Raw genomic sequence first — 15,718 nt, forward strand, 5'->3', positions numbered from 1 at the left:
ATCTCTTCCCACTATCAGTAGTATCTACAGGAGGCACTACCTCAAGAAGGCAACATAAATTTAAGACCCTCACCATATGGGCCAGGTTAAAGGTACAGAAGCCTGAAGTCTCATGCCACCAGGTTCAAGAACAGCTAGTTCCCTTCATCCATTCAGGTCTTGAACCAAATGTAAAACTCTAATCACTACAGTTTAGCTCAATTTACACTAAAATGGACTTTGATTTCCTTTTATTCTACTTGTGTTCTTTCTTGTAAAAAATGTGCATAATTTATGTTACTTTATATTTTTCATGTCAGTACTGCTAATGTGATGCTTGAAACTATGATGCTGCTGCAAGTAACTTTTTCATTGTACCTGTGCATACATGTACAATAAAAGACCTAGATAGAGTGGACATGGAGACGATGTTTTCAGTAGTGGGAGAGTCTATGTCCAGAGGGCAAGCCTCAGAATAAAAGCAAGTCCATTTAGAACTGAGATGAGGAGGAATTTCTTCAGCCAGACAGTAGTAACTCTGTGGAATTCGTTGCCAGACGGCTGTGGAGGCCAAGTCATCGGATGTATTTACAACAGAGGTTGATTGGTTCTTGATTATATTTTTATTAAAAATACAATATTGTAACAAGTCCTTCCGGCCAATGAGCCTGTATCACCAAATTACACCCATGTGACCAATTCACCTACTAACCCATATCTGGGAGGAAACCCCACAGTCACGGGGAGAACAGCGGAATTGAACCCGGGTCACTGATGCTGTAATAGTGTTACAAGCACCACTATGCTACTGTAGCACAATTAGTAAGAGTGTCAAAGGTTACAGGGAGAAGGTGGAAGAAGGGAGTTGAGAGGAAAATAAATAAATCAGTCATGATCAAATGCTGGAGCAGACTTGATGGGCCCAATGGCTTAATTCTGCTACACACACAAAATGCTGGTGGAACACAGCAGGCCAGGCAGCATCTATAAGGAGAAGCACTCAACAGTGCTTCTCCCTGTAGATGCTGCCTGGCCTGCTGTGTTCCACCAGCATTTTGTGCGTGTTGCTTGAATTTCCAGCATCTGCAGATTTCCTCGCGTTGGCTTAATTCTGCTCCTGTGTTTTATGGTCCTATGTGCTACGACGTATGACAATAGACGACGACTCAATTGCATGACCCTAAGACTTTTGCTGGTAAGTCTTAATCCTTCCATCATTGCTGGATAAATCCTTGAACATCTTCCTGAGCTGCACTGTCGGAGGTTAGTGACTGGGAATTACAGCTCTTACCTGGGTACTCTGGTGATGCACCACAACTAAGTTATCAACCACATTCAGAGCAAATTTTCCAATGGTGTTTAGTTTTAAGATATGCATTTTCTTACACTGTCCTTCCCTGCAATTAAAAGGATATACATTCAGGAAATCCCTCCAGGGTCAAGAACAGACTGATTATGATCTCAACCACCAGGACTTACCTAGGTAAATAATACATGATTACTTCTGCCCCAGGGTTATTAGGAGCTCTTGGTTGATACTTCAAATAAAGAACGTAGAGTTGACCATATCTTGTGAGAAAAACAAATTAACACATTATTGACGTTGTAAAATTAATCCCGTGAGCAGAAAATATCAAAAGAAAAAGGGTGAGTTTAAATAACTGACAGAGAATTGGACTTGGCTTATTACTGTTATACATACCGAGGTACAGTGAAAATCTTGTCTTGCATACTGTTCATACAGATCAATTCATTAGAGAGTATACACAAGAGCTTTTGCAGAAGCTGAAAATCCAGAGTAACACACACAAAATGCTGGAGGAACCCAACAGTTCAAGCAGCATCCACGGTGAGGAATAAAGAGGTAACATTTTGAGCCAAGAGCATTCATCAGGACATAGGACCCATTACACAATACAAGATCTTTAGACATAAGAGCAGAATTAGGCCGCTTGGCCCATCAAGTCTGCTCCACCATGGCTGATTCCTTTTTCCACTCCTCAATCCCATTCCCTGGCCTTCTCCCCATAACCTTTGATACCATGTCCAATCAAGAAACTATCAATCTCTGCCTTAAATACATCCAATGAACTGGCCTCCACAGTTATCTGTGGTAACAAATTCCATAAATCACCACCCTCTGGCTAAAGAAATTTCTCCACATCTGTTTTCAATGGAGGCCCCTCCATCCTGAGGCTGTGCCCTCTTGTCCTAGACTCCTCCACCCTGGGAAACATCCTTTCCACACCTACTCTGTCTAGGCCTTTTAACATTCAAAAGGTTTCAATGAGATCCCCCCTCATCTTTCTAAGTTTCAGCAAGTACAGACCCACAGCCATCAAACGTTCCTCTTATAATAACCCTTTCATTCCCAGAATCATCCTCATGAACAGCCTCTGAATCCTCTCCAATGCAAGCAAATCTTTTCTTAGATAAGGAGCCCAAAACTGTTCACAATATTCAAGGTGCGGCCTCACCAGCACCTTATAAAGGCTCAGCATCACATCCTTGCTCTTGTATTCAAGAACTCTTGAAATGAATGCTAAAGTTGCATTTGAAATGTTAGTATATTGAGGTAGTACAAAATAAAACAATAAAAGAATCAGAATAAAGTGTAACAGCTACAGAGAAAGTACAGTTCAGGTAGACAATACAGTGCAAGACCATAACAAAGTAGATTAAGAGGGGATGATTAAATATTACTTCACCAATGAAACTTGCGTAACTGAATAGTTAGCTCCCACATAGTTGAAGGTTCTTGTAAATAAATATAATGCTGTAGTTTAATGTCAGCATGGAACTTACACAGTAGCCATTATTATATCTCTGTCAGAGAGAGAGGGGTTCCCAGACTTTGGAGAGACAGGCAGTTCAATTTCAAATTTCGGCATTTTTGTCATTGTTCCACTCTGTAGAGTAAAATTAAAGTCAGTGGCTCCAGAAACACAATCAAACACAAGACACAACACAAGGCAAGCTATCTCATTGGAATCAGCTCTTCAGGCTTCCTTAGTAAATCAACTGAGTCCAAGCTACCATCTTCTCTTACTCCTCAAGATATCCCCTATTACCACCATTACTCGGTGCACAACAACCGACTGATGTCAGTCTTGAATTTGCTCATTCATCAAATTTCTTGAAAATTTAAAAGATTTTAAGCTCACTGTACTCAAGGGTAAATGTTTTAAGAAATGAATTGTTTTCTAAACAGAATGGTTGAATCCAGTGGGCAATATATGGGAATGTGTAATTAGCTTGACGGTCAGCACAGACACTGAGCTCCATAACATCTTACCACAGGCCACTGCTGATTTTCACTCTCCCATTCACATTTCCTCATCCTCCCAGTTTTTATTTTTCTGAGCACGTAAAGTTAGATCAGTGATCTCAAACAGCACAAACAGAAAGGCAGCATTGTGAGCATACTCTGTGCTGAGAAACATCTCCTTTACTCTCCTATTGAATTAACAGCAACCACCTTCAGAATCAGAATCAGACTTATTATCACGTATAGGACATAAAAGCCGAGAGGCCAACATAACCACTTCGCATCACCAGCAATTGCGGTTCAATTCCTGCCACTGTCTGTAAAGAACTTGTAGGTTCTCCTCACAAACATGGTTCCTTCTGGACACTCTCATTTCCTCCCACATTCCAATGGTGTCTATATTAGTAAGGATCAGTAAGTTGTGGGCTTGCTAGGTTGGTGACAGAAGCATAGCGACACTTGTGGACTGTGCCCAGCACTTCCTTGGACTGTGTTGGTCATTGATGCAAATAATACATTTCACTATACGTTTTGACACTTATGCCAAGGGGTGGTGAATCTGTGGAATTTGTTGCCACATGCAGCTGTGGAGGCCAGGTCATTGGGTGTATTTGAGGCAGAAATTGATAGGTCCTTGATTGGACATGGCATCACAGGTTACAGGGAGAAGGCCGGGAACTGGGGTTGAGGATGAGATAGGAAAAAGGATCAGCTATGATTAAATGGTGGAGCAGACTTGATGGGTCAGATGGCCTGATTCTGCTCCTTTGTCTTATGGTCTTATCTGACAAATAAGCTAATCTTTAAAATCTTCAAAAAATCTTTAAATTTGTCATTTTGTGGCAGTATACAGTGCAAAGATATAAAGATTACTATTAAATCACAAAATAGCTAAATAGTGCAAATAAAGGAGTAACAAAATCTCCCGAAGGGAAGAAACTGTTCCTGAACCACTCTCCCTATTAGTGGAAATTGTGGTTTAACCAACCAAAACTCCATTGTAACTTTAAAGGCCTCTCTTCCTCTTCCTCAGTATAAAAGAACCCTAGTTTCTGTAATCCTTGCTACAAATCTTTACTTGCATTGTTCTCAATGCTTGAGCATTCTTTTCACAATAGTGAACAGGTGGGTGTACAGATGCTGGGGGCATGACTGGAGAATAGAACACAACTTACCTTGAAAATAAATGGCTGTAGGACATTACCCTGCACTGTGGTGGACAGGAGGAGGACAGCACTTTCAGGGCAGTACATGTACCAGTTGACATTGATGCTGTGTGTCTTGAGAAGTTTTAAAGCACGCTTGTCGGGTAATACCTGTGAGCAACAAAAACAATAAAGTCAGTCATGTTCATTGTCATATGCACAAGTACACAAATGCACAGAAACAACACAGGTATACCAAGAGATACAACATTTACAATAAAATTAAACATAGATTTAAAACTATACAAGAGAGAACACAATTAAAATCATGTGCTTTTATTGAAAACGAGGGGTGCTGTAAGTGGTCTTTGTGTTGCTCTACTAAGGTAGTGATTAAGGTTGCACAGCTTGGTTCAAGATTCAAATGGTTGAAGGGAAGTAGCTGCTCCTGACCATAGTGGTGTGGGACTTCAGGCTTCTGTACTCCTGCCTGATAATAACTGAAAGTAGATGGCCTGGATGGTGGGGATCTTTGGTGATAGCTGTAGCCTCCAGTATATACTACTAATGGTGAGGAGTAACGTGCTAATGATGTACTAGATAGAGTCCACTGCTCTCTGCAACTTCTTACTACTTGTGTGTTCAAATCGCTGTACCAGACCATGATGTAACCTGCCAGGATACTTTCAATACATCTGTAGAAGTGTTTTTTTTTCCCCAAAGAGTGACAAGCTGAACCCCTCTAACCTCCTCAGAAAATATACACACTGATGCATCTTCCTTGTGATTACGTCTGTGTGATGAGTCCAGGGCAGATCACCCGATGTTAATACCCAGGTATTTTAGGCTGCAAATTCTGTCCATGCCCAATTCACCAATGTATGTAGACTGGTGTACATTACGCTCCTTCCACTTCCTGAAGTCTGCAATCAGTTCTTTAAGTTATGCTGAATTGATGCCACATACTAAACGGTGTACCAGTAACCAAAGGCTGCAGTGTTTGGATGCTTTACACGTTATGGTAGACAGTGTTGCACAAGTGATCAAAAATCTAGATTGTTGAACAGTGGACATAATTTCCCACCCAACCTCAGCACCTGGGGAATTTAAAATAACCAATAAATCAGAAATAAACAAAAAACTCACATTGTTAACAGTGATAGTGGAATTAATTGATGGTCAAGTTATTTTACCAACATCCTTCAGGAACCCATAGCTCAGCATCAGTACCAGCTGATGTTTCTAGCAGGAGGAATGTGCATCCTGAACCACGTGGGAAATCATGGACACTCCCAGTCACCTAGGTGACCACAAGAGCAGCAAGTATCTCCTGTGGCAGCAACCCCGTCTCCTGGTTTCAGTGCTGGAGTCACAGCAAAGAGTTTCAAGGCTAAGTGATTGAGCACAGCATGCTTATGAAGATGGTCACCCAATATTAGGCAGGCAGAGAGAGAACGGGGGGGGGGGGGGGGAAAGAGGGGTGACCTTGCAGGCTAGGAGCAGGTAGTCCACATAGCCCACAAATCCTTCTATCTCAAAATGGAAAATATATGAATACAGACATTGTATAGGCAGAAGAGATTAGCTTGGTTAGCCATTTGATTACTAATCTAATTGGTTTGGGCCTATTCCTGTGCTGTACTGTTCTATGTTCTATTAATAGATATTCCTCTTTGGGATGCTGGAGAATATGACAAGTCCTCAGCACAGCACCAATGGTTTGGGGAAGAAGGAACAGCGATAGGGGATTTAACAGAAAAGGGGACAGGCAAGTGTTCTTCTGGCCAGAGATAGAACTTAAGGGAGACATGCTGCCTCCTATGTGTCAGGATCAAAGATGTTAAGGAATGGCTGCAAACCAATTTGAAGGAGCAGGGTGAGGAGTGAAACAGTGAGGTTCCCATGGATACCAGCAACAAAAGAAGAGGGTGAGGTTCACCGTTTTTAGGGAACTAGGAGCAAGGTTAAAGAGCAAAATCATGTAGGTACAAATCTCAGGAACCCTTCCAATACCATAAAGCTGTGCACAGAGGAAAGGAATGTATGTCTGGCAGTGGTGCAGGGGTGAGAGTGAGACTCAGGGACCACTTCCAGGACAGTCGGGTCCTGTACAAATCGGAAGGGACTAGAAGCACAGGGCAGAGGCCTATAATTGCACTGCTGGTGCTTTTGAAGTGGATTTAAACTAGTTCAGCAGGGGAATGAGAAACTGAGAGCAGTCAAGGAGGACAGAAACAAATCTGCAAGTCAAAAACATGGTATGCAAAGTAAAAAGAAACAAATAAAACAGCTGATGCTGAAATTTGACACAGAAATGTTGGAAGAACTCGGCCAGACAAGCAGCATCTGTGGCAGAGAAACAATGGGAAAACCTGTAAGGAGGCCAAATATATAGGCACTAAATTGAAATGCAAACTGCCTTCACAACAAAGTACTTAAAGTAATGCCACAGATAGTCATGAATGAGTATGATCTTGTTTTCTTCATATATATTCATCTTTGTGACGGCTATGCCTGGAAGGGCAGCATTTATTTTCCCATCTCGTTGCCCTCGAGAAGGTAGGGATGAGTCACCATCCTGACCCACTGCAGTCCTTCTGGGGAAGGTGCTCCCTAGTGCCACTGGGAAGAGATTCCAGGATTTAGACCCAGTGGTGAGGAGGGAAGAAAGAAAGGGTGGTGTGCAACTTGGAGCGGAACCTGCTGGAGGTGGTGTTCCCCTGTGCCCTTTTTTATGGCAGATTTGGAAGGTGCTGTGAGTAACTTTCATCTTTCATTTTTCATCTTTAACCTTTATCTTTTAATAGTGATGTATTTTGTAGATGCAGTCACCATGGACCAGTAGTGGAAGGGCTGTTAATCAAGAAGGCTGCTTAGTCCTTGGTGGCATTCAGCTTCACGAGAGCCATAGGTCTGCACTCATCTAGGCAAGAGGAGAGTATTCCTTTGCATTGCAGAAGGTGGAAAAACTCGATTGTCAGGAGAATTCCAATCTGTGGAGCTCCCACAACCACTGTACTTACATGGTTGGTCCAGCTGAGGTTGTGGTCAATCAAGCCATGGTGGAGATGATAATGTCATGGAACATCAAAGATAGGTGGATAGATACAGCACTTGTTTTAGAGACAGTTATTGTCTGGCATTCCAGTGGGCACCAATATAACTTGCCAATTTTCATCCTACACAGTAAATGTTGTTTGGGTCTTGCTGCATGCAGGCATTTGACTGCTTTGCCTGCCAAGGAGTTGGATGGTGCAATTATCAACAAATATTCTCATTTCTAAGCTTATGATAGAAGGAAGTCACTGATGAAGCAGTCAGAATGAGTGGCCTCAAACACGGCCCTGAGGAACCCTGCAGTGGTGTTTTGAGGCTGTGAGACCGGGGAAATATAGATATTCAAGGGACAAGGTGTGCTTGTTCAGAGATCGCTGAAAGCAGCAGTTAGAACGCAAATTGCTAGAGTTTGAGTACAAGAGTAAAGATGCTCTAATACAACTATCTTAGTGAGATAGTGAGACTGGACTTTTCAGTCTTGGTATAACTTATCTATAATAGGGCAGAATTATTGCATTGAAAATTCACTGAACTGGTTTGTGGGATGGCAGGTCAATTAGAGAGAGAGATCAATTAGGCTAGGTCTCTATGCTGGAGTTTAGAAGAAAGAGGACTTCAATAAAGCATACAAAACTTTAGGTCCATTCAGAAGAGAAGATACATGGAGAACATTTCCCATGTTTCACCTGACTAAAGAGCGTGGAAGTGGGATGGGGATGCCAGTGGGGTGAAATAGGAAGAGGTGAATTTTTGGAATTCCCTTCCCCAAGGAGCTGTAAAGCTTAATCTCTGGATATTTCAGAAGTTAAGGGATAAGAGGACAAGGCAAGGAAATAGTATTTCTGACTCCTTCTATAGATATGAGCACATTGGCAAGGCAGTATTTGTCAGCCAACTACAGTGAACCCTGGATGAGGGTAATGGTGAGTCACCCTCCTGAACTGCTGTTTGCATCACTATTGACAGAGGCAACCTTGCTATAAAGGAGAAACAAATAAACCAAACTTGTTGTTGAGCGGCTCAAAGTTCAAGGTAGTGACTCACTGAAAGAGAGAAAATGTACTGGAATACAAACTCCTTCCCAACTGCAAATATTTTCACATGGTTATTACAGAGTTCATGTTTTCTGACAATTATTGGTGGAGAGAGATAAGATGATGATAAAAAAACACAGAATAGGATTGTGCATTTAAAAAACATGGCAGCTTGTTAAGATCTTACTTGCCTGGTAAAATTCAATTCCTTGGTCAGTAATAAATACAATTTCATTAGCACTGGTCCAACAGAACCCCAAGATGTTGGCATTTTTGGTCTAAAGTGGAAAAAAAATAAAAAGATGTAGTTTAATCAGGGGACAAGAAAAAAGTTGCATTCAGACTGAAGAGGTTTTAATTAAAATCATTAATCATCAACCGTTGGACTTATGATATTATTACAATTACAAAACGTAGTTAAGGGAAAGGTAGGACTAACAGATTGTTATTCAGATACATGGAAGTTTTAGATGACACATGGGAGAACATAAGAGTACTCAGAATGGATATCCTGGTAAAGTCTCCTAAATGGCTGCCTGGCTTGTACTTAAGGTAAAGTCCATTATTCTGGACACAACTTTGGGCTGAGTCTATGATCATTCCTGCCCCTAAACTACTATTTCATTGTGTGAAGGAATCCTGCCTCACTATTTTGAGTTTTTGAAGATAGGGTGATGATATGATGAAACTGTGATCAAGATAGGGTGAAAGACATTGCCAATATGGACTTTAGCAAGGCAGTGGACAAAAACACACTTTGTAGGTTGTTCCAGAAGCTTGAGGCACAGGGGATTCAAGGCTAACGATAAGTTGGCTTAGTAACAGAAGGCAGATGGTAGCGATGGAAGGATGCGTTTCTGACTGATAAACTGTGACTATCAATAGAAACATAGAAAACCGACAGCACAATACAGGCCTTTTGATCCACAATGCTGTGCTGAACAAGTATTTACTTTAGAAAGTACCTAGGGTTACTCATAGGCCTCTATTTTTCTAAGCTCCATGTACCTATCCAGGAGTCTCTTAAAGGACCCTTTCGTATCAGCCTCCACCACCATCGTCAGCAGCCCATTTCACGCATTCATCACTCTCTGCGTAAAAACTTACCACTGACACCTCCTCTGTACCTACTTCCAAACACCTTAAAACTGTGCCCTCTCATGTTAGGCATTTCAGCCCTGGGGAAAAAGCCTCTGACTATCCACACAATCAGTGTCTCTCATCATCTTATACTCCTCTATCAGGTCACCTCTCATCCTCCACCACTCCAAGGAGAAAAAGCTGAGTTCACTCGACCTATTCTCATAAGGCATGCTCCCCAATCCAGACAACATTATTGTAAATCTCCTCTGCACCCTTTCTATAGTTTCCACATCCTTCCTGTAGTGAGGTGATCAGAACTGAGCACAGTACTCCCAAGTGGTGTCTGACCAGGGTTCTATATAGCTGTATCATTACCTCTCGGCTCTTGAACTCAATCCTGCTCTCAATGAAGGCCAATACACTGTACACCTTCTTAACCACAGAGTCAACCTGCACAGTAGCTTTGAGTGTCCTATGTACTTGGACCCCAAGATCCCTCTGATCCTCCACACTGCCAAGAATCTTACCATGAATACTATATTCTGCCATCATATTTGACCTACCAAAATGAACCACCTCACACTTATCTGGGTTGAACTCTATTTGCCACTTCTCAGCACAGTTTTGCATCCTATCAATGTCCCGCTGTAACCTCTGACAGCCCTCCACACTATCCACAACACCAACCTCTGTGTCATCAGCAAATTTACTGACACATCCCACCACTTCCTCATTCAGGTCATTTATAAAAAATCACAAAGGAGTCCCAGAACAGAACCCTGAGGCACCCCACTGGTCACCGACTTCCATGGAGAATATGACTTATCCACAACCACTCGTTGCCTTCTGTGAGCAAGCCATTTCTATATCCATAAAGCAAGGTCCGCTTGGATCCCATGCCTCCTTACTTTCTCAATAAGACTTGCATGGGGTACCTTATCAAATGCCTTGCTGAACTCCATATACACCACATCTACGGCTCTACCTTCATCAATGTGTTTAGTCACATCCTCAAAAAATTCAATCAGGTTCGTAAGGCACAACCTGCCTTTCACAAAGCCATGTTGACTATGCTAATCATATTATACCTCTCCAGATGTTCATAAATCCTGCCTCTCAGGATCTCCTCCATCAACTTACCAACCACTGAAGTAACACTCACTGGTCTATAATTTCCTAGACTATCTCTACTCCCTTTCTTGAATAAGGGAACAACATCTGCAACCCTCTACTGTCACACTTGATTGGTTCTATTCTCTCACATCTTATCCTCTTGCTCTTCATATACGTAGAATGCCTTGGGGTTTTCCTTAATCCTGTTCACCAAGGCCTTCTCAAGGCCCCTTCTGGCTCTCCTAATTTCAATCTCAAGCTCTTTCCTGTTGGCCTTATAATCTTCTTGTTCTCTATCATTACCTAGTTTTTTTGAACCTTTCGTAAGCTTTTCTTTTCTTCTTGACTAGATTTTCAACAGCCTTTGTACACCACAGTCCTTGTACCCTACCATCTTTTTCCTGTCTCATTGGAAAGTAGCTATGCAGAACATTTGCCACATTTCTGCCGTATATTTCCCTGAGAATATCTGTTCCAATTAATGCTTACAAGTTCCTGCTTGATAGCCTCATACTTCCCCTTACTCCAATTAAACACTTTCTTAACTTGTCTGTTCCTATCCCTCTCCAATGGTATGGTGAAGGAGGTAGAATTGTGATCACTATCTCCAAAATGCCCTCCCACTGAGAGATCTGACACCTGACCAGGTTCAATTCCTAATAACAGATCAAGTACAGCCTCTTCTCTTGTAGGTTTATCTACATATTGTGTCAAGAAACCTTCCTGAACACACCTAACAAACTCCACCCCATCTAAACCCCTCAATTTAGGGAGATGCCAATCAATATTTGGGAAATTAAAATCTTCCACCACGACAACTCTGTAATTATTATACCTTTCCAGTATCTGTCTCCCTATCTGCTCCTTGATGTCCCTTTTACTACTGGGTAGGCTATAAAAAACACCCAGCAGAGTTATTGACACCTTCCTGTTTCTAACTTCCACCCACAGAGACTCAGTAGACAATCCCTCCATGACTTCCTCCTTTTCTGCAGCCGCGACACTAACTCTGATCAGCAGTGCCTCTTTTGCCTTCCTCCCTGTCCTTTCTGAAACTCTAAGTAACCATTCCTGCCCCTGAACCATCTAAGTCTCTATAACGGCTACAACATTGTAGCTCCAAATACTGATCCACGCTCTAAGTTCATCCACTTTGTTCATGATTCTTTTTGCATTAAAATAGCCACATCTTAAACCATTGGCCTGAGCACATCCTTTCTCTATCACCTGCCCATCCTCCCTCTCATACTGTCTCCAAGCTTTCTCAATTTGTGAGCCAACAGCCCTTTCCTCAGTCTCTTCAGTTCAATTCCCACCCCCCAGCAATTCTAGCTTAAACTCTCCCCAATAGCCATTGCAAACCTCCCTGCTAGGATATTGGTCCCCCTCGGATTCAAGTGCAACCCGTACTTCTTGTACAGGTCACACCTGGCCCAAAAGAGGTCCCAATGATCCAGAAATCTGAATCTCTGTCCCCAGCTCTAATCCCTCAGCCACACATTTATCCTCCACCTCACTCTATTCCTATACTCACTGACGTACAGAAGGGACCTGTGCTGGGACCCTTATTTGTTTATATGTATTAGCTACATGGTTGCAAATATAAGAGGTTTGATTAGTAAAAATGTAGATAACATAAGGGCTGGTGATGTTGTGAATAATGAGGAAAATTGCCAAAGGTGAAATGGAATGTTGGGCACAACACTGGTTAAGATGTAATTCAATCCCAACAAGTGCATTTTAGGAAGTCACATAGGAGGAGGACACATTTGATAAATGGTAGAGCATCAAGGAATGTTGAACAGACCTAGGGATCCAAGTCCATAGTTCTCTGAAAGTGGCAACATGATAGGGCTATGAAAAAGGCATATAGCATGCTTACCTTGTTAACTGACAGCTCAGAATACAGGATTTGAGATGCTATGTTGTAATTTTACAAACCTCTGGTTAGACTGCATCTGGAGCAGTGTGTGTGGTTCTGCTCAGCACACTATAGGAATGATGTAGTTGCACTGGAGAACAGTCAGATGGGGATTCACCAGGATGTTGCTTGGTTTGGAGGAAGGACTGAAGGGGTTAGATTTGCTTTTCCTGAAGTGAAGGAAGCTGAAGGGTACCCTAAAAGAGCTATATAAAATTATAAGTACCACTGACAAGACATAAAATCTAATTCCCATAGTAGGGATATCAAAATCAAGAGGCATGGGTTTAAGGTGAGAGGAAGGAGTTTAAAGGGCACTGGATGGGCAATATTTTTTTTTAAATACAGAGAGTTTGATATCTGGAGCTCACTGACGGAGGAGCTGGTGGAATCAGATACGGTCATTATGCTTCAAAGATATTTAGACTGACTCCAACTCTTAGGCAAGGTGTAGAAAAATGCAGACTTGGCACGGGCAATTGGGACTAACGTAGATGGGATAAAAGGTTGGCATAGACACAATGGGGCAAGGGGTCTTCTTCTGTGCTGCATGACTCTATAAACGGCAGCAAATTCAACAGAACACGTTACATCCATAGAAATGAGATTAAGTTTACATTATTATCAGTGACAGTCAATTGTCAGCAGGACCTTACTGGGCTGAAAGACCTCTTCCTGTACTGTATCCCTCTACAACTATTACCTTGCATTCCTGCGAGTATTCTGTTGAAGGCAGATCAGGAATGAAGTTGATAAAATCCTACAAAACATGAGAAATGTTAGTCCACAGCATGACACTTCCTTATGAAAATCTTTGAAGAAAGAGGCTATAACACATTCCTCACCACAGCCTTCGGTGTTCGTTGCACAGCTAAAATCTTGTTCCCAAATGAAAATTTGATGCACTTTACTTCTCCTTTGTCTTCCATTCTTTGAAAAGAACAAAAAAATGACAGAAGAGGCTCGACAGTTGCTGGAAATCTCGAGCAATATACACAAAGTGTCAGGCAGCATCTATGGAAGGAAATAATTAAAGTTACAGGCTAAGACCCTTCATCAGGGCTGGAAAGAAATGGGGCAAAAGGTGGGAGGAAGGAGGATTACAAGATGGCAGATGATAGATCAGACCAGGTGAAGGGGAAGGTGGGTAGATGGGGAAGGGGGATGAAGTGAGAAACCAGGAAGTGATAGGTGAAAGAGATAAAGGGCTGATGAAGAAGGAATCCAACAGTAGAGGACAGTGGGCCATGGAAGAAAAGGAAGGTGGAGGGGATCCAGGGGGAGATGATGGGCAGGTGAGCAGGAGAGGAGGAGAGATGGTAACTCAGCTGCCTGACTTGCTGAGTCACTTCAACATTTTATGCGTGTTGTCAAAAAAAAATTGGTTTTAAGAATTTCAATTACTGCTGTTTCCTGAGAGCTAACAAGAGTGTGAACAGAATGGGGCAAGAGGAGGATTCAGACCACATGTACGTGAAGTGAGGTTGGAAAATTCAAAGAAAGTTTTTGAGATTTTCTACATTGCTTCACACCAGGATGTACAAGTCTCTATTAACCCATCCAAAGCACTGACAGGGTGATGAAAAAATATTAAGGCCCCAGCACAGGTTCTTGAGAAATAACAGCAGTCAAAAACAGTTGGTGTGGAAGCAGATGCAATAGGGGCAGTTAAGAGGTTGTTAAATACATGAATGTTCAGGGAAGGGATCATATATAGGCAGAAGAGATTTAGTTTAACCTGGCACCATGTTTAGGACAACACAATGGGCCGAAGGGCCTATTCCTGTGCTGTACTGTTCTATGTTCTAAGTTACTTCATATTGCTTCTTCATTCCTGAATTTGCTGCCAATTTCACATTAATAACAGACTGTATACAGTACTTGACATCAATTTAGTATCAAGGTTTAGCCCATTAAAGTCTTATAGTGGAAAAACCATATGGAAGATCCCAGGACTAAAATATTAACAACAGAAGTACTTGTTACCAGAAACTAGAGTCACTTTCTTTTGCTGCACCATTTGCAAAGACAGTAAAGTACACCAGTATAATTGAAGCCTGCCTGAAGCAGGTGGGTACATCAGACTGCTAAAGCACAGGTCTTCAGTACTTGGCCAGGTACCCCGTCTGGGCCGCATGCTTTTGTGGGTTCGCTGCTTGCACACCAGGCTGAGACTGAAATCACAGAGGCTGTGCCAGTTTGCGATGATTCCTCCATGTTGTCAGAGTCAAAGCGAGCATAGAAGGCATTGAACTCATCGGAAAGCAAAACCCTGTTATCACATACGCTGCTTGATAGAGCTTTATAAGAGGTGATCGTGTTCAAGCCCTGCCGCAACTGTCAAGCATCCTTCGCGTAATGTTTGAGTAATATTGTAAACATATTGTTTGATTAAACAATCTTATTTGTTCACATAATTCATTACGGTTTACATGTAACAAGTACTGTACATCATTATGCCACCACACCACTAAAAGAAGAATAAGAGAACTCGTATCCCCAGCTCCTGTGCTTTTTCTTTTGATTAGTTTTTGGAGTTACAAAATGTAACAATTACTACAATTTCTCCTCAAAGTAATCAGCAGTGCAAACTATTGCCTTGTCATTAATGTCATTTCTCTATAGCAAGAAATGCATTTTCCAATACCATATATGTTTTTACAAAATCACTACAGGAATATTTTTTAAGAATCAGAACAAGACTGCTTCTCCTTTTTATTCATAGCTCAAATCAAAAAGTGAAATGAAGGTTCCGAAAGAATGATGCTAAACTATTTCTATCATTCACATGTCAACAAGCACAGAAGCAAGCTGCAATGCACCACCACAATCAGGAACCTTCAGTTTTCTCTCTCTACCACTAGGTTCCATCTTTGCACATACTGGAGTTGTGGAGAATTAAGTGCTGCTTTCATCAGAGACATCTAGAGCTGTTTCACCACCCGGGCCTGCTTTACACAGCATACAGATCACAATCACTAGAAATAGTTTAGGATCATATTTTAATGGTGATTGGAGGAAAGTACAGGAAGATATCAGAGGTAGGTCTTTCTCACACAGAGAGTGAGAGGTGCATGGAACACACTGCGTGAGGTGGTGGTAGAGGGCGATACATTAG

The 15,718-nt window shown here is 41.9% G+C and overlaps 2 protein-coding genes across 5 annotated transcripts in view; one reads left to right on the top strand and one right to left on the bottom strand.

Annotated features, from left to right (window-relative positions):
• rmc1 (regulator of MON1-CCZ1) overlaps positions 1 to 15,718 on the bottom strand; it is a 76,219-nt gene that overhangs the window by 32,164 nt on the left and 28,337 nt on the right. For all 4 annotated transcript variants that reach the window (XM_059977924.1, XM_059977913.1, XM_059977933.1 and 1 more), the window contains 7 exons: positions 13,446 to 13,530; positions 13,304 to 13,360; positions 8,675 to 8,761; positions 4,423 to 4,563; positions 2,785 to 2,888; positions 1,459 to 1,548; positions 1,271 to 1,376 (listed from right to left, as the gene is read on the bottom strand). In XM_059977924.1, the coding sequence (XP_059833907.1) occupies positions 1,271 to 1,376; positions 1,459 to 1,548; positions 2,785 to 2,888; positions 4,423 to 4,563; positions 8,675 to 8,761; positions 13,304 to 13,360; positions 13,446 to 13,530 (670 nt within the window). The remainder of the gene's footprint in view (positions 1 to 1,270; positions 1,377 to 1,458; positions 1,549 to 2,784; positions 2,889 to 4,422; positions 4,564 to 8,674; positions 8,762 to 13,303; positions 13,361 to 13,445; positions 13,531 to 15,718) is intronic.
• The window catches only part of LOC132398489 (leucine-rich repeat-containing protein 15-like), a 146,344-nt gene that overhangs the window by 11,369 nt on the left and 119,257 nt on the right, over positions 1 to 15,718 (top strand). The gene's annotated exons all lie outside the window — the stretch shown is intronic.

This window comes from Hypanus sabinus, chromosome 1, assembly GCF_030144855.1.
Source record: "Hypanus sabinus isolate sHypSab1 chromosome 1, sHypSab1.hap1, whole genome shotgun sequence".
Taxonomy (NCBI): Eukaryota; Metazoa; Chordata; class Chondrichthyes; order Myliobatiformes; family Dasyatidae; genus Hypanus; species Hypanus sabinus.